The following is a 25,717-nucleotide window of genomic DNA, read 5'->3' on the forward strand; positions in this document are numbered from 1 at the left end:
GGCCACAGTGAAGGAGGAGCTTCTCATCAGACATTCTTTAATCTTCTAAATCCCTTTTAGTTCCTGACTGACCCACCCACCCCCAAACACAGCCACTGTGTGAGTAATTCTAGAAATAAATTTTGCATTTAGCATTCTCCTAGTCTCTTATAATCACCCACTGATGAAAAAAACTAACCATTGTTTGAAAAGCCCAACAACAAAAACTCCCATAAAATAATCTTCAAAACTCCTATACTTAAATTACTAAAGCACATCTTTATTTTGCAGTTGAACAATTTAAAGTCACAGCTAGAGTTTTTTCACGTTTGAACCTGAACAACTAGTTCTCAATCAAAATGAATTATGGCCAACAAAATATGTATAATAATAGCATTTCACATAACATAAACTGCTCTTAGGGTTAAAACAGTTTTAATGCAAATCAACATTTTTATCCTGTTTGCTGTTAGTATTCATAGTTTTTTTTACATGAAACTCATTGCAGGAATTCTAATTTTTCACTGAAATTAAGACAAATCCACAAAGCCTTTCAAGCACACAGTAAGCTGCAGTGACAAATGCATAGTGATGATTTCAAATTATCCAGTGTTGACCAAATTCAAGCTTAAACATTTTAAGTGAACCCTAAGCTTCTCTGTCTCCTAACTATGGGAAACCATATGGAAAGAGATATTTTTGTGAAACAGGGAAAGAGAATTTAAAAAATTAAGGGGCTAATTCCATTTAGTTCAGTACAATCAAACGTGAAACGGCAGCAAATATGTAAAATCATAATTTAATTAGGAAATAAACTAGACTTTTAACTAAATGACTTTTTGCCCTTCATATTTACATATAGCACCTGTTACAAGAAAAAAAAATTCCCAAATTAAAACAGCCTCTACATAGAAATATTTTTAAAACTACTACTTAAAAATATCCTTGATGAGTGTATAGTAAACTATCTGTCCTAAAATCTAGCCTACACTGTAGAAAATAAAGACTAGCATTTCTTATTTGAAAAGGTTACCGTATGGATTGTAACTGCAGCTCCCTGGTGCTGCAGGAACACCGGCTGGACAGCTTTTATTTGCCTAAAAGCAGAAATATTCTAATGACAGAAAACGAAAACAGCTTCATGTAAACTTTTAGTCTCTTAAATCCTGCCCCTCAACATGTATACGAAGTGTCAGGACTTTGCCCCCTTCAAGTTACTGGTGGTGAAGCACTGACTTAACGCCTAATACAACTCAAAACCAAACAGATGGGTTTCCAGGTGTTCAAGTAATGTACAGAAACGCAAAGCAGAATGATTATAGTGAACCCAACTTGGCTGAAGCTAGCAGAATGATTATAGTGAACCCAACTTGGCTGAAGCTAGCTGAGAGGACTCAGAGTCCAGCAAGAGCCTTTATTGTGCTAAATAAACTACAAAAAAAGTGGCAAAGCTAAAATCACACAAGTTACCTTTTAAATATCAAATGATCAAGAGATCATGGTAAAGCATTTAAACTTGGGTCCAATCCAATGAGTTCTACATGTTAATCCATTGTATTTTTCCATATTTACAAAACTCCTGGGATAAATTTTACCTTTAAATGTATAAATTAAGTCAGTAGTAAGCATGAAATAAAGTGCTGTTTGAAATTCAAGAAATCAATTTCAGCATTGAAATCTGACCTACTCTACAGAACACAAGAAAGCATGAATAATCTTGTCAACTAACTGAAGGGTGGGAAAAGATGAGTGCCAGAGACTCCCAGAATTGGGTTGAAATTTTCCTGCTCAGGAAGGCAAAAAAAAAAAATGGAACACTACAATTCAGGAGTAGAAACGAAAAAGCTTCTTTCAATAAAAGGTAAAACGGGTTCAAGTGTCACTACAGTGAAACCACAAATCAGCACCTCTTTCAGTCTAAGATTGTAAGTAGGGCTGAGTCTCCTTGATGGCTTCATGGTGGTAACTTCATGTAGCAATGTGACATTTTAGTTAAGATTATCAGAAGTAGTATTTGCTAAATTTTGGAAACTCTCAGGGTTGAGGGGGCCTGATATTAATCCTTCAACAACTGTAACAAAAGTCAATGAAGGAAAAAGATTACCTTATTCACAAAGACTCTACCGTAAAGGGAGATTAATAATTATTTTTTTTAAGTTGGAGGGATGGAAGTAGGAGTCAACATAACAAAGGCCCCACTGAGCCAAGCTTAGTGAGTGATGAATAATAAATACTACCTTTCGGGGCTTCCCTGGTGGCGCAGTGGTTGGGAGTCTGCCTGCCGGTGCGGGGGACACGGGTTCGAGCCCTGGTCTGGGAAGATCCCACATGCCGCGGAGCAACTAGGCCCGTGAGCCACAACTACTGAGCCTGCGCGTCTGGAGCCTGTGCTCCGCAACAAGAGAGGCCGCGACAGTGAGAGGCCCGCGCACCGCGATGAAGAGTGGCCCCCGCTTGCCGCAACTGGAGAGGGCCCTCGCACAGAAACGAGGACCCAACACAAACAAAAATAAATAAATAAACAAATGTGGGGTTTAAAAAAAAAATAAAGTAAAATAAAATAAATACTACCTTTCAAAGAAATTGTTGAACAAATTATGCCTGTTGGTTTAAAATGTAGGACTTTTTCCGTCTTCTGTCAGCTAAATTAATAAACCCTTAACCATATAAGACACCACTGCTACACGTCAGAGTTGGGCTCAGTGGTCTTACCTGTCCAAGATACTGAGAACAGAAAGCAAACTATTTACTTGTCAGGGCCTCTGCACATATTTACTGTGGTGACACTTAGGCACGGTTTTCTGGCTTCACCGAAGTCACACGCTCAGACTGCTGTCCTCATTTGTGGCTGGCACAGTGACAAAGCCTGAGAACTTTCCTTCACGGTAAACGCATGGAGCTGAACGCTTACCCTCAAACACATGTACCCCTACACACTCCAGAAGTCTAAAATTCAATTATTTTACACTTAAAAACAGTATGCACACATTTTTTTGAAAATTTCTCTTCTAAAGTTAACACAAAGCAAAGTGAAAAAGAAGGTATTTGAAATATTGAAATATACTTCAATAATGATTGCTCTTATTTATAAAGAAAATTACATTTTTCTTCTAAAATTGCATTTTGTATAATGAAGTGGAAAACACTCTTCCTTTCCTTTTCAATCCCTTGCTAACTTTTTTTTTAAACAAAGAGTATCCTTAGAATCAAGTCTTAATTCTAATAACATTTGAAAGATACATTCATTTCTTTACAGCATGAAAGACATACAAATATCATTTTTTCCTTTTTAAACAATGAAGCAAAAGAAGTTAACATTTTCAGTCTTTTGTCCATAGAAAAATATTTTCTATATCATTTATACAACAATAGGTAGGAAAATTCTACAGTGTTTAACTGAAACTTCTACGAGCATTTACAAGGCTTTCAAACATTTTCATTCCTGCATTGGAAATTTTAAAAGGTTTCAGGAAGCTAAACATTAGAACCTCCTCCTAAAATTGTAGTCTTTAACTTGCAATATTGCTAATACCTTTCACTTTGTAAGTTAAAAAAAAAATTGGTTTACTTATTTATGCGCTGAACCCTACCTAGTCAATGTTGATGGATGGTACCCCGGTGGATTCCACCTCTGGCTGCCCATTTAGCTTGGATTACTACAATAAAGGTAACAATGACTAGGAAGCTTTAGAAATCAACAGTAAACTGCAGTAGAAAAACATACAAATAAGTAGCAGCAAATTTAGATATGGAAACAGAAATAACTATTTGGTGTCTACCCACAACAATTTCACCCAGATTATAAAAATAAAATGTCTAATTTCTCACTGAAATAGGGCTTGTTTTTGATAACATTGAAAGGCTTATTGTAGGAATTGCTGCTGAGAATAAATGAAGTCTGTGTGTAATAAAACATTGTGTTGAAAATAGTTGCAGATTTTGTAAAGTAAGTTAAACCAGAAAAGTACAATTTAGGGATTAATTTCATGGGCTCTCTATAAAATTGCTGAAATTATCTATTCGCAGTTAGCCCTCAAATAAGTTTTGTTATTATACAAATTCCTTTGGAGCTATACAATTCTCTAAAAACTTTATAAAACAGTTGCTACAAGCTGTGTTGTGATCACAGAGACCCCAATAAATCTTTTGCCAACAGATCAGTAATTCTGATATTTGATAAAATTAATCCAGTGGGTTTTAAAAACATAGGTATTTTACTTAGAGGAAACACCAGAAAAAATAAAAATGGTTGCAGAAATTGTGGTTGGCTAGCTGAAGCAAACGTGGGAAGTAAGCTGTGTTAAGCTTTGTTGGTATGGCAGCTTACATACAAGAAAGCTGTGGCATAATTTCTCTCTCTCCTCTTATTATTAAAAGATGTTTGTTTCAACAAATATTTACCTTAATGTAAGTGACTTAAATGCAAATTCACCTAAACTACAAAATAATTACTACAAATAAAAGAGGTGTAAACATATCCCACATTATTGTGGCATAAATAATTTTTATGAATTCAAAACTACTTTGGCAATCTTACCATCAGAATACCTTTAAATATTCAAAACACGGATATTAAATAGAACATTGTTAAAAATTCTTGTTTCCTTCTCCCTTCCCGATAAGATTATAAAACAAGTAATGCTTTAATTCTACTGCACGTTCACATTATGAACATAAATTATTTAATTATAAGTGGACATACATTCTAAATCTTAGTTCTATGTTTTAAGTGCTTTTAAAAATTAGACCTCTAATTTGCATTTCAGAATGTTTTCACACTGCATGTGTATCAGCCTAAATACTTGACAGAAGCTACTGTTTATCAGGGAAGCATGACAAGCAGAGTTGGGACCCTAATTAGGATTGCTTTTTAAAGCCTACTTGTTCTCTAAATTAAATGACATCTTCTAAGGTCATCAAGTTATTAAGTAAAAACACTGCCTGAGTATAACTCTTCAACTGAAACAGACTAAACTTCACAAGAATTTATGATATTCACATACGCTGCCTATAAGAATAGAAGGTGAGACTGGATAAAATCTTTCAAGTTTCTTTCAGCGCTCAGGTTGTAGTACTTGTGGTGTAGACGGGAGGCCTTTGTTCCAATACCTGGTCAGACCTGGTCAGACCTGCCAACAGATTATACACAACTCTACAGGTACCACAGTCCTTTACCCCTGTTTGTTAGTATTAGCCTTTGTGAAACAACACATGCCATCATCACACAAAAGCATCTCTACGTGCATATATTAGCACTTGAAACCTTCAAGCACCTGTCTTAATGGCTTAACATAGCTTACACACTTGAAGTCAGTTTTTAATCTGTAAATTTTCTCTTTACTCTTAACCAACATGGTCAACGCCCCCCACTTGTGCTGGGCAGGCCGCACAAAGGAAAGGGTTGCTTATGCTATTTACTCTGCCTTGGTTTTGGATGTATGCACTGGGTTAACAAATACTACCAGGTATGCCTCTTGTGAATGCGGTCTATTCCAAAATATTCCTCAACCTATGTACACAGTGCTGACACAAACCAGATGTTCAGTATAAGACCTAAAATGAACCTGGTAAAACCATCCTAAATCAGAGAGGAAAGGTTTTTACAAACATTTCTTAGCATTTACAAAAGCCCCTTGATTCACCAATACCTATTTCCAGTTGTGAGAATAACAGTCAGCACTGATTTCTTGAGTGTGTGTGTGTGTGTTGCAGGAGGGTGGGGGCGGGGGGGGGGGGTGGAGAACTGGCCGCTGGAGGGGGAGGGTAGTTTAGATACAAGAAATCTGGCACTTTGTTACACACTATTACATTGATATGAGTGGAATCTATAACTACTTGGTGTATGAAAGCTGGGATTATTCCTAGAACCCTATTTAGATTGATGAACAGATTAAAAACATTCTCAGGCAGGGACTTCCCTGGCCGTCCAGTGGTTAGGACTCGGCGCTTCCACTGCAGGGGGCGAGGGTTTGATCCTTTGTCGGGAAACTAAGATCCCACAAGCCTGTCATTAATGATTTAAAAAGGCAGAAGTGCTCACTGCCAACAAATTATTAGAGCTACTCTCAGAAGTGTAAACAGAGCCCTAAATCAAAGAACATGCCAACCATGACATTTATCTGTTTATGTCTATATAACTTTATCTTTTTATCTATGGTTGTCATATTCTGTCCATATAGTTAGGATAGGTTTTCTTTTTAATTCAGGTGAAAAACTACTGCCAAAACAGTTATTAATTCTTAGATCCCTGACATTTTATTCTTTCACTTTTCAACTTACCATGATGTCGTACAGCAGCCTGAATCACATCTATCTGCTGGCAACGAGTGGAATGTTCAAGAAAGACTGTACGGAGTTATTTACTATCTTACACTGTCTTGACTGTGAAATTCAGAAATAGATACAAGAATTTCTCTTTGACATAAAGGTCATGCTTACTTTTCTCTTTAAAAAAAAGGTAAAATATTTTAATACAATAATGTATTTGGTATCTTGGCTATTAATGTTTAGGACTTAACTTCCTAAAATTTACTATTATGGATTTTGAATATTTGAAATAACATCATTTAGATTATACTGAAGATTTTAAAATGTACATTCTCCCGCTCATACTAAATGACATTCCAAAATATCTACCATTCAACTGTAAATTTTATCAAGACTATACACAAATATTCAGAAACCACTAGAGTAAGTGAATCTATTTTAACCATAATCCATAGAAAGTAATTGTGTAATATAACATTTCAATAGCTGAGAAAATTTCCACTTATATTAAAATTGGGCAATTTCAAAGTTCTATCTCTCTGAGGACTTAAAAATTAAAAAACCTGAAGAGGAGAATATACACATCCTTAAAGGGAAGCAGGTCCTTCATCAGGCTGGACAATCAAAACTCTCCATATTAACATGCTTATAACTTAATAAGTATATATAAACTGGAGCAATTTAATTGTACACAAAAATGACAAGAAAGCCCTCCTTTCAGCTATTGAGGGATTACAATTAGAAACACTCAATGACGTTTCATCCCTTGTTTGTGGTCTCCCAACCAACAGACCAGTGTGAACAAAGCTTGGTAAGAACTGAAATGAATGCTGATCATTTACTTAGTGATAGAAACAAGTCACAATTAGCTGCTCTAACTTTAGTTCAGAGTATTCATATGTGTAACTTTAATGTGTATAGTAGATGCTATTTCTAAAGTTAGGGATAAAATAAATAAGAAATTTGAAGAATAAAGCATCTTTTAACTTCAGCTGCTGAACTGTAACCCCTGTCCCTCAGGAAAGGAATGTGCAGGTTTTGAATAATTCCATAGCAGCAGAGCGTTCACTCAGTAGAACACAAATTAACTTGGCTTCTTGTGGCAAAATACAGGAATTGAGTAAGAAATAGAATTTCATTACTCTTCTTTGACTGCATAACTCTCAATACGAGAAGCTATTTTAAAAAATGTGAACTGATTCAAAATGCATAAAACTGTAAATGTACAATATACATACATACCTCCTAGTGGGGTCAAAGGAGTGCCTTTTCATTAGACATACAAAGACGTCTCAAGGCACTTAAGGGGTTAAGACACAATGCATGCATTCCTTTACATCAAGTATGTGAAATCACATGATTTGGAATAAGCCAACCTTATGATAAATATAAGTTACATTATTAAATTCAAGAAAATTTGTAGAATCTTATTTATACTTTCTATAAGATGCTGGTAAACGGACAATGTGCAGCATTTCCTGGGAGAAGCAAATTCCACCTTTCTTCTTCCAAACAGCAGGTCTCTAAGGGGAAGTGCAGGGAGAGATGGGCTGCATCCACAGGCAGTGTATCGGCTAATACTGAGAATGATATTGCTAACCTTTAAAACGTAACATCTGGTAACCAGTATAGCAAGAACAGGAATCACTGGGAAACACCAGAGCTGACTCCTGACGTTGACTTCTTTTTGCTTTCAAGATACAGGTGTACAACAGAGACGATGAGAATTCCGAGCCTTGTTTGTGGCAATTCTACCAGAAGGGGACTGCGTGGCACCACCACAAGATTCCGTAAATTACCCTGAACATACTCAGTTATTCGCTATTTGTTCGGAGCAAAGCGTGAAAGAGTCTTCAAACACATGAATTCCAGATTTTGAGAGAGTGACTCTTTTTTGAAACATAAAGTGCAACAGTGCTGAAGTTTTCAGTTTTTGTTAGTTCTTCTTTTTTTTTTTTTTTTTTTGTCTGTTTAGATGCCATTTCCTGCAAGCAGTATTATGGCACAGTGAATATAATGGAAAGCAGTTTTCCAACACATATCCCAGACCTTTGCTTTCTTATTTATTTGATGATGTCGTTAAAGGTTTAACAAATCCTTCTTCATAAACTTTCAAAATAGCTTCACATACAAATCTGTATTGACTCTGAAAAATAAAATATAAAAAAATAGAATTGATCAGAAAAACTAGAAAACAAAGACAAACATCTCACTTGGCTTGCTTATACAAGAAATACAAAGTAAAATTGCACAGATACCATTTTTCACCAAGAGACTGGCAAAAAAAGTTTGACAGCATATTTTGGCGGCAAAACTCACTCATACGTTGCTAGTAGGAATGTTAAATACTACAATCCCTATGCACGGACAATTGGCGTCACCTAACAAAATTACATTAATTTACCTATTGACCCAGCAATCCCACTTCTAGGAATCTATCTAGAAGGTAAACTAGAAAAAGAAATTAAAATATTTATTCAGAAATGAGGCTATTCACTGTGGAATTACTTATAATGACAAAAAAGCAGAAACAATTCAGATCGTCCTCAGTAAGGGACTGGGTGAGTGATCTGGTACATCCTCAAAGTGCGGTGCTATGAAACGGGGGGAAAAGGAAAAGAAGTCTACAGACTGCTACAGGCTGGTTCCAGGATATTTTGTTAAGTACAAAAAGCAAGGCAGAGAAAAGTGCATACAATATATTATCTTTATAAGAGAAGGGGGGGGGGGAATACAAATATGTACTATCTCAAAATGTATGTTAAGAAAAAAGCAAGGGAAGGATAAATCATAAAAAAATGGTTTCCTATAAGGAAAGGAGTGAACAGGGTGAAGGAGAGAGATAGACAATATACTTCCTTCTTTTATAGATTTTACTTTGGAACCATGTAAAGATACTCCATAATTAAAACATTAATTTTAAAAGCCTCTATAAATTGAAAATATAAAACATATCAATGTATGTATCTAGTTGATGGCATAACCACATACAGAGGAGCTATTTCAAAGGACTTTGAAACAGTAATTTAACTATGTATCTCTGTAGAATATATATCCCAAAGCAAAAAGAACTGAAAATTCTTTTTGGTAACGATACTGTTGGTAGTGTTAGTTTTGTTATTCTGAGACGGCTGTTGGGTAATGTGGAATAAAACAAATGAGGACTTGTGATATGCTAAGTCTTTCATTTCTGGTATTGTAGAGAACCAGCATTCTTGTTAGAGAAGAAAAGGGACAAAGATATAAGCAGAAAATGGTAAGTGAAAACACTGCGGTCTGAGTCTGTATTGGAAGCCCTGAAACAGAGCAGGGCCCTATGGTCTATGCCCCCCATGTCCTCAGCCTGCCTTCTGTCTGTGGAAAAATTTCAGCCAAAGAGTAAGTTTAATCAGAGAAATGAGAAAATACAGAAACAAAGGAAAACAGTCAAAGGCAACTGAATAATAATATAGTCATTAAGCAGAGTCAAGGATCCTGCGAGCTGCCTTATAGATACTGAAACCCCCACCAGGTGGAAGGAGTGAACTACGCGATGACCAGGCTGTAGCCATGACCTAAGCTGCCACAATTCCAAGAACTGGCCCCAAGGAACTGGGCACAAACCAACCCTGGAGAGGCCAATGAACCAACTCATTATATTGAAAACTTATAAATAAATGGAAAGCATCAAGTGTTTATTTTGTCTTTCCTATACAGACTGTACCACTGGTTAACCAAACAGCAGATGAGAAGTTTCTCTTTAAAAAAGTATTCCAACTAATAAATAAAAAAGGAATGATAGAATATCGTCATTTTGCAAGCCCAATGAATTAATGATGCAGACGTTGATCACCCAAAGCTGCTAACATCACAAAAAGGAAGACACAGACATCATGTACCCCCTGAAGGAAGCTGCTGCAACCTACAGATCCATTTACCAGTTCTGGAAAAGACAGAGAACACCATCTTGGGAACACAATCAGCAAAATCCAGACTATGGGAGAACAAGTAGCACAAACCACCTGTTCTGTTCATCGAATAAATTGCAAGAAGAAGAGAGACATAGGAGGAAGACACAGATTAAAAGAGGTTTAGGAGACACACAGACCAATCAAAATGTGTGGGCCATATTCGAATCCTGACGTTACACAAACTGTGAGAACAGAAACAAAAACTCATTACGTATGATATGATCCAGCAATCTGACTTGCGGATATGTATCTGAAAAGATTGAAAGCACTGTCTAAAAGAGGTATTTATACATCCATGTTCACAGCAACATTATTCAACAATAACCTAAATGTGGGAATAAACCAAATGTCCATCAACAGATGAAAGGATAAGCAAAATGTGGTATATACACACAAGGAAGTATTTTTTTCAGCCTTAAAAAGAAAGGAAATTCTGACACATTCTACAACATGGGTGACTCTTGAGGACATTATGCTCAGTGAAATAAGACAGTCACAAAACACAAAAACTGTGTGATTCCACTTTTATGATGTATCTGGAGCAGTCAAATTCACAGCAACAGAAAATAGAATGGTGGGTGCTGGGGGCTGGGGGAGAGAAAAATGGATTTAATGGCTATAGAGTTTTAGTTTTGCAAGATGAAAAAGTTCTACAGGTTGGTTATACAACAGTGTGAATATACTTAATACTACTGAACTGTACACTTAAAAACGGTCAAGATGGTAAATTTTACGTTTTGTATTTTACTACAATTAAAAGTAAAAAATCTATTATGTGTGGATATAGATATAGAAACCTCAAGAAAATACTAGCAAATCAAATCAAGCAACATATAAAAAGAATTAAACACCATGTCTAAGTAAGAGTTATCTCAGGAATGCAAGGTTAGTTTAACACCCCAAAATCAATCAATCTAATACATTATGTTAATAAAATAAAAGACACAAACTACATAATCATCTCAGTAGATACAGAAAAAGCACTTGACAAAACTGAACACCCTTTCATCATGAGAACACTCAACAAACTAGTAAGGGAGGGAACTTTCTCAACTTGATAAAGGGCATTAATGAAAAATCCATGCTAACCTTATTAGTACTTAGTGGTGAAAAACAGAAAACTGTCCCTTAAGACCAGGAACAAGACAAGGATGTCTGATTTCACCATTTCTTTTTAACACTATACTGGAGATTCTGGCCAGGGCCAGAAAAGGTGAAAAGAAAACCAAGGCATCTATACTGGAAAGGAAGAAGTAAACTATCTCTATTTGCAAATGACATGATCTATATATAAAGAATCCTAAGGAATCTACTTTCATGCATACAGAAAATTATTAGAGTTAATAAATGACTTTAGCAAGATTGCAGGATACATGATCAATATGCAAAATCAGTTTTATTTCTATATCCAAGCAACGAATAGTCCTAAAATGTAATCAAGAAAACAAGTCCACTTACAATAGGACCAAAAAGACTAAAAAAAACTTAAGAATACATTTAACAAAAGAATGCTAAGACTGTGCAATACAAAACACTGTTGAAAGAAATTAATGAAGACATAAATAAATGGAAAGACATTTTGTGTTCATGCTTTTGAAGATGGAATATCATTAAGATGGCAACACTCCCCAAAATGATCTATAGATTTAATGCAATCCCTGTCTTGCTTTTTTTGCAGAGAGGACAAACTGATTCTAAAATTCATATGGAAATGCAAGGGACTCAGAGTAGCCAAAACAATCTTGAAAAAGAAGAACAGAGTTGCAAGATACAGATTTCCTGACTTCAAATTTTATTACAAATTTATAGTAATCAATACAGTGTGGTATAAGAACAGACATATAAATCAATGGAATACAACTGAAAGTCCAGAAATAAACCTTTACATTTGCGGTCAAGGGACCCAGAGACAATTCATGGGGAAAGAACAGTCTTTTCAACAAATGGGGCTGAGACAACTGGAGATACACATGCAGAAGAATGAAGGTAGACTCCTACCTCCCACCACGTGCAGATATGAACTCAAAATGGATCTGACATTTAAATGTGACAGCTAAACTATAAAACTCTTGGAAGGAAAAACAGGAATAAATCTTTGTGACCTTAAGTTAGGCAATGATTTCTTAGCTATGACACCAAAAGTGTATGTGATTAAAAACAAAACAAACAAAACTGGATGTAATCAAAATTAAAAACTTTTGTGCTTCAAATGACATAATCAAGAAAGTGAAAGAATAGCATAAACGAAAACATTTGCAAACCATAGAACTATAAGAGACTTGTTTTTAGAAAATATAAAGAACTCTTACAATTCAACAATAAAACGAAAAAACAAATTGAAAAACAGGCAAAAGATTTGGACAGTTCTCGAAAGAAGGTATACAAATAAATGGCCACATGAAAAGATGCTTGATATCATTAGTTATTATGGAAATGCAAATCAAAACCACAAGATACCACTTTATATACCACAAGATACCACTTTATATTCATTAGGAAGGCTAAAATAAAAGAAAGATAATGACAAGTGATGAGAATGATGTGGAGAAAATGGAACCCTCACACACTGCCAGGGGACTGCAAAATGGCGCAGCTGCTTAGGAAAACAGTCTGATGGTTCCTCAAAAGGTTAAACAGAGTTACCATATGACCCAGCAATTCCACTCCTGGGTATATACCCAAGAGAAATGAAAACATTTCCAAACAAAAACATATACACAAATGCTTATGGCATTATTATTCATAAGAGTCAAAAAGTGGAAACAATCTAAATTTCCATCAACAGATGAATGTGTATCTATTCAATGAATAAGGAATGAAGTACTGATATATGCTACAGAATGTATATACCTTTTAATATTATGCTAATTAAAAGAAGCCAATTATTTATGAAAGATCAAATTATATGATTCCATTCACATGAAAGGTCAGAATAGGCAAACCTACAGAGACAGAAAGTAGATTAATGGTTGCCTATGGCTAGGTTGGGGGAAGCTTGGGGAAGGTAACAGGGAAAAATGGGTACAGGGTGTCTTCTTTGGGGTGATGAAAATGTGCTAAAATTAGATAGCAATGATGGTTGCCAAACTCCGTGATATAAAAGAAAACAGTGAAATGTACACTTGTTAAAAAGGGTGAATTTTATGGCATGTGAATTATATAAAGCTGTTCTAAAGTTTAAAAAGACATGATTTATATGAGACAACTGGAAATTTGAATACTGGCTATTGCTAATATTAGGGAATTATTGTTAATTATACTTTGGTGTGATAACGGTCTTGTGGTTTTGTTTAGAAGAAAAAAACACTCCTTATCTTTTAGAGCGGCACACTAACATATGTATGGACAAAACAATACGATGTGTAGGGTTTGCTTCAAATATGGGGAGAACAGGTGGCAGTATGAAGGAAATGCCACGGCCAGTGTTGGGGCTGAGTATGCAACACAGTGTTCGTTATATTGTCTGCTTTTGTGTATGTTTGAAATTTTCCATAATTAAAAGCTAAAAAAATGACAGGCACTTATCACACAGGTCAGTTCACTTCAGTAACCTTAACGCCACCAACAGTGCTAACATTTCACAATGGCTTAATATAATAAATAATCTTAGTGTTAACTCTAAAATTCCATGATTCCTCTTTTGATTCTTGGAACATAATTCAGAGTCAGTATAGAATATAGTAAGTTAGTAGCTTAATGTCCATGATTTTTGTTGTTGCAATTTAAGCTCTTATGTAAAAAAGAAAGGCAATTTCCCCACAGCTGTTTCACTGAAAACAGGTCTATCAAGATTCTCCAGTCTAGGAACACTATCGTTCTCAGCACTCCATTTGACTAAGTAACCCAGGGCACATTCCTCCTCTGCACCTGTTTAGGCAGTCCAGAACTAGCATGATAGGGTGGTGTTGGCAAACGTTTTCTGTAAAAGACCAGATAGCAAATATTTTCGTTTTTGCAATCACATGGTGCCTGCTGCCACTTCTCAACTCTGCTACTGTAATGTGAAAGCAGCCATAGACAACACGTAAACAAATGACTGTGGCTGTTTCCAATAAAACTTTATTTATAAACACAAGTGGCGAGTTTGGCTCATTGGCAGTATTTGCTGGCCCTTGTGCTAGGGTTATTAGCTCCTGGCAGAGAATTAAAAAGAGAAAAGTATGGTTTGAAATATATACTGATAACAAAAAGCATCACGTTGAGAATACACACCCATACATGAGGTATGTGGTACTTACAGGAGTTTGGATCATCATGGCTCGTTGATCTCTCATTGTTCTCACAATATCTAGTGGATAAACTGGCTGATTGCATTCAATGAGACACATGGCTGTTTCCATGGTAATAAGAACCCCGGTTCTTCCAATCCCAGCACTAAAAAAGACAAATATGGGGCAAGGTCTGATACAATTCTGTTACACTTCTTGTGCCTTTTGTACTGAATCATATTACAGTAGAAGAACAATTTGATTTTAATGTTTTATATTAACAAAAGTAGCAAGCCAACTGGAAACTATTTTGAAAACCAAAAAAAAAAAAGTCACTTAATACAGATTAAATGGTTTGTTACCACCCCTCCCCCACTGTTAGTTGCAAATATACAATTTAAAAGTTACATTTCAGTTTTTAAAATCTGAACAAGGTATAGAAGCTTATTGGAGAAACAGCTTTAAAATGCAAAATAAGAGAATTACAATAATAAATCATTAACAAATGTACAAAAGACAACTATTTTACACACTCAAAAATCAATTTTTAAAACCAAATTTAATTTTCATTAAACTTCACCATTGAGATAGTTAAGAACAACTTTGTGAAGTACTCTGTGAATGTGGATAAAGTAGCTCTTGGGAACTAAGGATATGAAATAGCCAAACGTGTCCACCATTCCTGCCATTTTGCCTCTCCAATATTTGGTCTACAATCTGTTCTGATGATTTGAAAGTTTGCTCTTAAAAAGTGCTGGAAAGTTTAAGGATAAAGAGATATCTTAATACATCCTCTGAATAAACCACTTGGATAAGGAGAAAATAACTTCTGGCTCCTAATCTCTGCAAGGCTGGAGCATTGCATCCGGTCCCTTGAGGGCAGAAGGGCTCAGTGTGAAAGGAAGGAGGGTGTGAGCCACCGCTCACCAGAGCTCTTGGAAGTGGTCCCTCCTGAGAGGGCTGGGCAGCGCCACTCCAAGGAGGTGAGATGTTCACCAAACGTCCTAGGAGGGGCCAGGAGCGGGAAATCCAAACCTCAGGATGCAACCTAGCTCCTGCAATGCTGTATTTCATCAAATCTATGATACCATTAACTTTAAGACATAACTATGAAGAAGACAAACTGCTAAGAATCAGCGCGGTAAGTATTATTCTTACTTCTTATGATAAAATTTCTGTCAATCATCTGTTAAAACATACCCTTTGCCTTCTACCTTCAGAGCCTAGCTTCGAGTTCTATCAGAGTGACAACCATAACTGAAGGACAAAATATAATACGTATTTCCTTTTAAAAATGACACATCTAGTCAGTTACTTAAATCATAATAGACAGAAAATAAAATACCTGCAATGAACAACAACAGGTTCTTCCTTGCCGGCCCTCTTATTTCGTACATGGCAAACAAAATCCAGAAAGTCGCTTGAATCGTCAGGGACCCCATGGTCGGGCCAGGCTATATACTGGATCTGAGTGAGTTGCCGACTCTCATTTTTCTACGTATAATGAAAAATTATGCACCTGACTTAGAAATAATCCTTAAAATATAAGCAAATATTCATGTCATTTTAACTTTAGGAGAAAAGCAATAGACTTCCCTGGTAGCGCAGTGGTTAAGAATCTGCCTGCCAAGGCAGGGGACACGGGCTCGACCCCTGGTCCGGGAAGATCCCACATGCCGCGGAGCAACTAAGCCTGTGCGCCACGACTACTGAGCCTGCGCTCTAGAGCCCGCGAGCCACAACTACTGAAGCCCGTGCGCCTAGAGCCCGTGCTCTGCAACAAGAGAAGCCACTGCAATGAGAAGCCCGTGCACCGCAATGAAGAGTAGCCCCTCCTTGCTGCACCTAGAAAAAGCCCGCGCACAGCAACGAAGACCCAATGCAGCCAAAAATAAATAAATACATATATTTTTTTAAAAAACCAAAAGAAAAGCAAAAGAAACCACTCTCATTCCCCCCGCCAAAAAAGTAATGTATAAACTCAATAAAACCCAAAAGTTCAAGGAAAAGGAAAGAAACCATTTTACAGAAACAGCTGTACCCATTTAAGTATGAGTCACTTGGATTATTACTCTTCTTACAACTCAATTTCTGTATTTGTATTTTTAGGATGATAATCAAGTAAACAGGCAAAAACAGATTAAGATCCCAGAGAAATGTTTAAAAGAAAACTAAAGAATCGTTAGGTGAGCAAAAAAGGTAAGGTAAAAAAAAAACATTTTTTTTTAATGAACAAAGTTGGGCTAATACTTATTGATAAATGCAAGTGAAATTATGGAAATCAGGAAAAATAAAATCTCAAAATAAATGTAGGTTAAAAACTGGAGAGCATAAAAACACAAAATCAATCAGGACTTAATTCTCTTTGGGGAGCCAAAAGTTGGTATAATGAAGAAAGTAAGGTACTGAATTTATACATCTTGGCTCAAACGTCAACTTTGCCGGTTAAGATGCTAATTCAGAAGCCTTACTTTCTCCAACTGAAAAATGAAATGACATCTACATCTCAGAGGGATAGTCTTATGTTAAAAGGATTCAGTGAGAGGACCTGCAAAGCACCCAATCACAGCTGTTTGGAATCATATGCTCAATACTTGGTAGCTATAGTCATTCAACACTATGAAATCTGGTTACTATCATTTACGTTAGATGGAAAGGTAATTAAGAGAGAAGAATTCCCAAAGAGACCTCAGTTTAATTTGATAACTAATTTTTCAGATGAATTGAAGGTATCTAGCACAGATTACCTTTGACTATTATTGTTAACAAAAGAACTTAACGGTACCAATAATCTACAAGAATGGGTAAGGTAGAATCATACTTTATTAAGTTTTGGGGTAGCATTTATCTGTCTATTCATCTATCTACCTACGTATTGATGGTAGCAAGTTAATTTTCCCAATTATAATTGGCTCCAACGTTAGAAACTAATTTGTGTCTTAGCATAGTTCTGAGGTACTCAGCGTTGCAAAGAAAAGCCACTAAAATATATACAACTGCCACGGATAGTCTGCCGGTGGAGAACGATGGGATACACATATCACCTGACGCAACCCTCTACAAGCTCATCTGTCATGCCTATTTAGGAAAGCGAAGAACCAGCTTACTGGCTTGCCTCGTCATACACCCACGAGCTATACAGTGTACACGCCCAAACCCCAAATTCATCCTCCTATCTCTAGCCCTTAAGATTTTGAAAACTTTATTTTCTTGTAACTTTAGCTTTATCCAGTGCCAGAATCCTTCCGCACAACGTGGCGCTCCTCCCCCTGTGGTCAGTAAGGCCCTGTCCCACCCTCGCGGAGGGGCGCGGCGATGGCAGCGGCCTGTGCGGGGCCGGGGGGCGTGGTCTCGTCTCCAAAGGCCTGGCCGTGGACGCCGTGCCGTCTGCTCTTCTCTAGCATCGCTTCTTTCTGCCTTCAGCCCCCAAAGCCCCTACTGCCCCTCCGCCCAAGGTGGCTGGTCCAGGCTCTGGCAGCCCAACAGGACAACAGGACAGGCGCACGCTGCCCTCCACACGTCTCCCAGCTGGGTTACTGAGCCGTCGCTTCCGCGTCGGTTTCCACTCTGGCTTTGTTCTGGAAGCCACGCGGAGTGACCCAGGCAGCAGTAAGAAAAACTAACAATTTGAAAGCTATAATCTGTCTGAGGTCAGAAGGTCCTGCCTACAATCTTCTTCCTCCTTAATACTGGGAAGACTGTGAAACTGCTCTCTTCCACTCTTAAAAAAGGGGAATAATTTGATAGCTTTCAATTGTTCTTTCCATTTCTACAGATGGACTCCAATACCTTACCGATATTACGTGGAGGAAGAAATCTATAGCCAACACCCCTGGTATAATTTTTATGAATAGGAAGAGTACAATATTAATAGTAATCAGTATTATTTACTAGACTATGTTTTCACTGATCATTCGTATTTACCTACAGAAATTGGAAATAGTATAGTAGGAGGATACACTTCATAAGATTCCGAAGTATCCCACTGAAGCAAATAGCTCAGCAATTTTTTAATATTTCTAGTAACTAGGACTCAGACTGAAAACATTTTCACCTGTCAAAGCCTCCACCTTAAACAAAACAGCCCTAACAACAGACCCCCTGCCTTCGTACCTCCTGGTTAAACAGTGTCATCTTCCTGAAGACATATGCAGTGTTTCCTTCTTCCGAGTGGCAGGTGACTTGGTAGCACCCATAGGATGAACTTCCTGTGGGTTCCGGCCAATACTGGTGACACTTAACCTGGTATCAATAGATTTTAGAAACATACATAATTCAGGTTCTCCAATTTTAAAAATGTTTTAATTTTTAAGAACTTGCAAACTTACAGAAAAGTGACAAGAATAATTTAATGAACTCTCATACACCCTTCACCTAGATCTACCAATTAGTATCATTTTTTTCTTGGTCACTTTTTCTCTTTGTAATAATAGTCTGTTTGGATATATTTTGAGACTGCAAATATCCTGTTTACAACAAGCTTCCACCCATTGTTTTACCATTACACTAATTTAGATTTAAGTTAACAATGAGAAAGAATCTTCAACTAAAATGCCAAATGCAATCCATTTATTTTCATAATTAGGATAAAAAAAAAGTTTTCATGAAATACAATTCATATACCATTCAATTTACCCATTTAACATACACTATTCAATTGTTTTTAGTATACTCACAGAGCTGTGTAACCATTACCACAATCACTTTTAGAACATTTTCATCACCCCCAAAGGAAGACCCACAGCCTTTAGTAATCCCTGTGCGTCCCTCTGGCCCCCTTTCCTCCCTCTATGCCAGGCCTGGGTGACCAATAATCTACTTTCTGTCCCCTATGGCCTACTTTGGACATCACATATAATAGAATCATAAAACACGCGGTCTTTGGTGACTGCTTTGTTCACTTAGCACAATGTTTTCTAGGTTCATCCATGTTGCAGCATGTATCACTTTTTCATACCTTTTTATTGCCAAATAATATTCAACTGTATGAATATACCACATTTTATCTGGTAAATCTGGGTTTTCTCCCACTTTGGGGCTATTAAAAATAATGCAGCTGTGAACATTTGTGCACCAGTTTTTGTGTGGACGTGGATTTAATTCTCTCGGGTATTCCTAGGAGTGACACTGCTGAGTTACAGTCACTCTACGTTTAGCCTCTTGAAGAGCTGACAGGCTGTCTTCCAAGGCAGCTGCACCACTTCACAAACCCGCCAGCGGTACAGGAGGTTCCACTGTCACCACATCATCACCAACACGGGTTATTTTCTGTCATCTTTACTTTGGCCACCCTACTAGATAGGACGTAGTATCGCGTGGTGGCTTTGATTCGCATTTCCCTGATGACTAATGATGCTGAGCATCTTTTCGTGACCTTATTGGCCATTTGAATATCTTCTTTGCAGAATCATCTATTCAGATCCTTTGGCCATTTTTAAACGGGGTATTTGTTATTTTATGGTTAAGCTGTATGAATTCTTTATATATTCTGGATACAAATCCCTTATCAAGTATATATTAGTCCATTTAAATAATAATGGCTAACACTTACATCAATCACATTTATTATACCACACTTATTATGTGTCAGTCACAGTTAAGCGCTTATCCGTGATGATTTTAATCACGACCCCGTAAGAAAGGACGTTTCAAGGTGACAGAGAGGCCACACGACGTGGCTCTCCTGACTGAGAGCGCGGTGCGGCCTAGAAGAGCCTTGGGCCGCGTGACTTACTCTGCCACGCTCGGCCTGCGTGGTCAGCATCACAACCGTGGAGCAGCCTTGTTCCCAGGCCATCTGCCAGAAGTCCGCACAGGTGTGTGGCAACGGCCCTTGGCAAGCGATGTACTGATTTATTATTCTAGAGGAAGGAATTTCCATCTGAAAGGACACAAAAACAAAATCGTTCGCATTATTACTTTTTACTAGGATCAAACACATGAAAATCATCTACTGAATGATAACTGAATACAACTAATCTCAATAAATTGCAAAGTGAGTAAAACAAATCTTTATCAACAATTTATTTTACTTGTAGCAGAAATTTCTTGGCAATGTGCAGTAGTTATACATATTTATCTTTCAATTAGTGGAAACACGAATTTAAGTATTTTCCAAAGCGCTCTTTTGGTTTTTTTAAGCGCAGCTTTACAGAGAATCCTGTTTCAGAGGCAGAGAATTGATATAGAAATAAAAAATGTTTGCCTGTACATAGAAAACAAACTTATGGTTACCAAAGGGGAAAGGCAGGGGATAAATTAGGAGTTTGGGATCAACATATACACACCACTATATATAAAATACATAAAAAACCAAGGACCTACTGTATAGCACAGGGAACTATATTCGATATCTTGTAATAAATTATAACGGAAAAGAAAAAGAACTGTCTCTAACCAGCTGATTAGTAAATTTTGTGAGGAGCAAAAATTCTGCCATTGGCTTTAGTTTAGATTTTTCATATTATATATGTGTATATGTGTATAATGTGATTGATGTATAAATATTATGTAATATGCACATAATTATATATGTAATATATGTAACATGAAAAGATTGGAAAAATATTTTAAGTTCATTATTTTCAGAAAGTAAGACTGTAAGTATTTGGAGAAGATGAACCATCATATTGTATTTTTAAGATAGAATTAAAAAAAAGAAAAGGTGACGTGTACATGGCAACTGGAAGGATACCAAAGGGTGAGGAAAGAAGTCTCCTTCCCATCCCAGCCTCCAGTTTACACTCAGGAGGGCAATCCTTTTTCCTAGCTCCTATCCTATCCTTTTGAAGATATTCTACACACTACACACAAATCTACCTTCCTTTTTTTCTGTAAAATATAAATGGTAGCATATAATGTTGTTCTGCGTCGTTTCTCTTTTTTCTACTTTACCTTTAAAATCATGTCAGATTAGTACATAAAATTTCATACTGTGTAATGGCTCTACTGTACAAACATATCATAAATTCATGTAACATTGCGGCCAATTAATCTGCTATCATAACCAAGGCTACACTGAATAATTTGTAGACCTAACATTTTTGCACACAGGAAGAAATATATTTGTATAGGCAACAGGAAGAAATGAGAACATTGGATCAAAGTGCATGTGTGTTTTAATTAATTAATTAATTAATTTTATTTTTGGCTGCATTGGGTCTTTGTTGCTGCGCGCGGGCTTTCTTTAGTCACGGCGAGCGGGAGCTACTCTTCGGTGCAGTGTGCGGGCTTCTCATTGCGGTGGCTTCTCTTGTTGCAGAGCACAGGCTCTAGGTGCGCGGGCTCAGCAGCTGTGGCTCACGGACTCTAGAGCGCAGGCTCAGTAGTTGTGGCGCACGGGCTTAGTTGTTCCGCAGCATGTGGGATCTTCCCAGACCAGGGCTCGAACCCGTGTCCCCTGCCTTGGCAGGCAGATTCTTAACCACTGTGCCAACAGGGAAGCCCTGCATTTAAAATTTTAACAGACGGCTCCAAATGGCTCTCCAAAGAGGTTGTCCCTATTTATACTTCCACCAAGAATGTACAAGGAATGCTTGTTCCTCAGTAAACTCCTTAATAATCCACAACACTTTCTCCACATTCTGAAACTCCCAATGCTCTGAAGTGTAAGTTTGTCTCTCTCTTTTTTTTTTTGGTACACCTAACCTAAGCTGGACTCATTTGGTAACAATATCCGACCTGAACCTGTTTATAGTCTATCAGTCCTATTTCGTGGGAATATCCATAGTTTGTTTGCTGTTGAATATCAACATATTGATTATAGGGTAATGTCCCATAGCCTGCTGGGGACATTACTTATTACAGTATATGCACCGAATAACCTTTCAAAAATCCTCCAAATTCTGAATCCCAAAGCATATTTGACCCCAAGGTTTCAAATAAAGGCTGTAGACGTGTATAGGGTATTATCAAACTTTTTGATATTTCAATCTAATAGGTGAAAAATGGTAGTAATTCCTTGCAGTTTTGACTTGTACTTTTCTTTATGTAAATTAAGTTGAGCATATTATTCATTTAAGTGTTTGTTACTGTTATTTTTCTAAGTGTTATAACAGTATAATAGTTTTGCTTAAAAAAAAAGTCCTTATCAGAGATACATACTAAAAGAGTTGATTGTCATTATTTATGGATTCTGGAATAAATCTCAGAGTTTATAGTGGTCCCTCTTATTCCAAATGACAAAGGCATAATTTTAAAAAACTTACATTTATATAATTTGCATTGATATAGTCTTCATTACCCTTTAAAATGACCCGTGTAGCATCATCTGAAAAAATTTAAAAGAAAGAATGTTGTAATAAAGTTATGTTAAAAAGATTAAACATAACATACAGAGAGGGTAGATACTCACAAGGCGAAATATCTCTGTATCTATTTTTGGAAATGTTCTGAGGTAATTTGGCACAAGACATTGTCATTCCAGGTTTTTTCCGATATAGTTGCTACAAAAAAAAAAAAGAAGAACGCGTCCAGAAAGCCATCAAGAGTTTCTATTTTGTTTTCCAGACTTCTTTCTATGCTATCAAGAAACAGGTTTTTTTCCCTTGGAATACCACATCTATACAATGATGTATCTTAGGTTTAGTAAGGTATTGAACCAGATTTGCAAAGCTGAATTTTGCAAAATCTCTGACGTGAACTATACATATTTTGAAAAATAGTAAAACAAGTAAAAACAATTTTCCTTACAGCAAAAGTACCTGAAGTTTTAAACAGCAAATCTGTAGGAAACACTTAGCTTTCATTTAGTTTAGAGATGTTTAAAAGAAAAATTGACGTGCCCTAAATATTTTATAGTCACCTATCTATAACATACACTTCAGAGCAACAAATATTAATGATGGCTAACTACACTGACAAAAATTAGAGAAGGATTAAATATGACAAGGTACAAAAATTATTTTCCTTTAACTCAGTATTTTTACATCTATAATAGTCTATCTACAAACTTTCATAAAAACAGCTATTTAATTACAGAGAAAATGTAGCTTGATGACATACCTATAAAACCTCCTTATCCCTCTGTTTTAAACAGATATCTATTAATGAAACCATAGCTAGTATTTTGGAAGCAACTTTTTAAAACTCTGCATTTTAGAATTCTTTTTATATCAAATATTTCTCAGAATAATATTTTAGTTTATAAATTTTAACTGACAGTAGATTAGGCAGTTAAGAAGCCATGAAAATACAGGCAAACACCTTTCCCACACAACGTTACTTACGTCAAACTGTGTCAGCACTGTTCCAGTGATAAGCCCCGCAGCCAGCTGGACCATCGACTCCCGCAGGGAATGGTCATCCTGATGGATGCTATCTAGAGGGGCTTTCTCAGGAATGTACTGGAAGTCCGGCTCATTCTCTAGCTTTTCTTCCACTACATCATACACAGCTACAAAACCAAAACCAAAACCAAAAAAGCCTCATGGAAACCTTAATGAGTTGGCAAAAGGAATTTACCAGATATTATTTGTGTCAGGAAAAATATTCATTTATTCCTAACTCATGAGATCTGAACCTGGGGCCACTGTGTATGGGTTGAGAGTGGCTGTGGAGTAGAAGAAGTACCTCTGGGGAAAAGAAGGGTTCTTGGCCATATTGCTGAAAATGTCTGTAACTTGAAGAAACAGTCGGGAAAAGAGGAAGGCCAAGAAGCAGCTCTGACCGGATCTTTAATTTGTGGACCTGGGACAAGAGCAGCAATAGAGGCCTATACACACCATAGGTCTAGACGTGAAAAGCTACACGTAAGCGGAACAGAATGCTAAACAAAATACTTTCTATTCTTGTTCCTTGATGTATCTACCAAACAACTTAAGAGGCCAGATTTCAAAGGAGAATTCTAGGCCAGAATGCGCGGTTGTGGCAGTGAGGGGAGCCACCCCTAGACTGTGGCCCTTAGGCCACCCTCAGCTCCACTCTTCAATGCGGGGGCCTATAAGCACACCCTGAGCCTCGCAGCCCACATGGAAGCCCGTTCTACACCCCTTTGGAAATTGCTTCCTCTGTGCTACCCTGTTGGCCTATATCATGTGATCAACCCTTGGGAGAACGGATCTGGGAAAAACAGCCACAGAGGCCCAGGAATGGGCTCAGAGTTATTTGGTCAGAGAACTGAGGGTTGCAAAAGGTGGTCTAGAATGGAAGGGGAGGTCACAGATGCTGTGACCTTGGTCCCACAAAATTCTGACCCCCATGGGGAAAGGCAAAGCTGAAGCAGAGAAGAGCCCCTTAAGGATGGAGTCAAGCTTCTGGCCTTGTTTAAGAAGTTTTGTTCCTGCTCAAATACATATGCACTTTTGAGAAGAATAGATTTCTGAAATGAAGAATGTGAAGACAAAAAGATGGAAATGCAATTTGTCTAAGAAGAAATAAGATTTAAAGGGGAAAACACCAGGAAAAACAAGCTTTTTCCTGATATTTTTGGCAAACATAATTTAAAATTTTGATTATACGTTATTCTTTTAAAAATAGACATGACAGACCCACACTGAAAATGAATCCTGGTCTAGATTTTGACAATAAAGCAATATTAGAAAGATCCTTGCCAAAAAATGTAGGCCCTAGGTGGGTTCCTCTCCTAATTTAAAGGATAAATGGGGTGATTTGGAATTGCAAAAAGGCCATGGCTTTCCCATTATATAGACTTTTGTTCATATTCTGCCTCTGTACTAGTCATGAATTTGTGAGCAGGTAACTGAATGTCTTGGTGCCTAAATGTCTTCAACTATAAAATGGGGATAATTTATCTATCTCACTGGATGGCTGTAAAGGTTAAATGAGAATATATAAAAGAGCTCAGGTCTATGGAAAGCATTTAAAAACTATTAGCTAATATTATTATTAAGTTCTTTAGGATCTGTTATCAAGAGAAAACAGAAAAAACCAAATTGAGAGATGATTCTTGGCATGAAATTTAAGTTGTTTTATGTGACAGAAAATGCCTAAAAATGAATCACCTATATAACAGATCTAAATAAATGAGTTCCTTTAAAAGTCAAAATAGAATGTTCTGTTGAAGTCCTCTGAATTTTCCTAGAAAGCCAATTCTAAACCATGAACGCAGAAAAACACAAAGTACAGGCAAAACTCATTTAATTGCGTTTCTCAGATAACTACGGTATTTTTTTTTTTTAAACAGATTGAAGGTTTATGGCAACCCTGTGTTGAGCAAGTCTACTGGTGCTATTTTTCCAACAGCATTTGCTTGCTTCATGTCTCTGTGGCATATTTTTTAATTCCCGCGATATTTCAAACGTTTTCATTATGACTGTATTTGTTAAAGTGCTCTACGGTCAATGAGCTCTGATG

General features: G+C 36.9%; 1 protein-coding gene across 3 annotated transcripts in view; it reads right to left on the reverse strand.

Moving 5' to 3' along the window:
- Positions 1 to 257: 257 nt before the first annotated feature.
- Positions 258 to 25,717, reverse strand: part of PTPN4 (protein tyrosine phosphatase non-receptor type 4) — a 182,099-nt gene continuing 156,639 nt past the window's right edge. For all 3 annotated transcript variants that reach the window (XM_059912035.1, XM_059912036.1, XM_059912039.1), the window contains 8 exons: positions 23,632 to 23,798; positions 22,758 to 22,848; positions 22,612 to 22,673; positions 20,139 to 20,285; positions 18,518 to 18,646; positions 15,750 to 15,898; positions 14,435 to 14,570; positions 258 to 8,392 (listed from right to left, as the gene is read on the reverse strand). In XM_059912035.1, coding sequence (XP_059768018.1) covers positions 8,306 to 8,392; positions 14,435 to 14,570; positions 15,750 to 15,898; positions 18,518 to 18,646; positions 20,139 to 20,285; positions 22,612 to 22,673; positions 22,758 to 22,848; positions 23,632 to 23,798 — 968 coding nt within the window. In that variant the 3' untranslated portion in view covers positions 258 to 8,305. The remainder of the gene's footprint in view (positions 8,393 to 14,434; positions 14,571 to 15,749; positions 15,899 to 18,517; positions 18,647 to 20,138; positions 20,286 to 22,611; positions 22,674 to 22,757; positions 22,849 to 23,631; positions 23,799 to 25,717) is intronic.

The sequence above is a fragment of the Balaenoptera ricei genome (assembly GCF_028023285.1).
Source record: "Balaenoptera ricei isolate mBalRic1 chromosome 7 unlocalized genomic scaffold, mBalRic1.hap2 SUPER_6_unloc_1, whole genome shotgun sequence".
In the NCBI taxonomy this organism is placed as follows: Eukaryota; Metazoa; Chordata; class Mammalia; order Artiodactyla; family Balaenopteridae; genus Balaenoptera; species Balaenoptera ricei.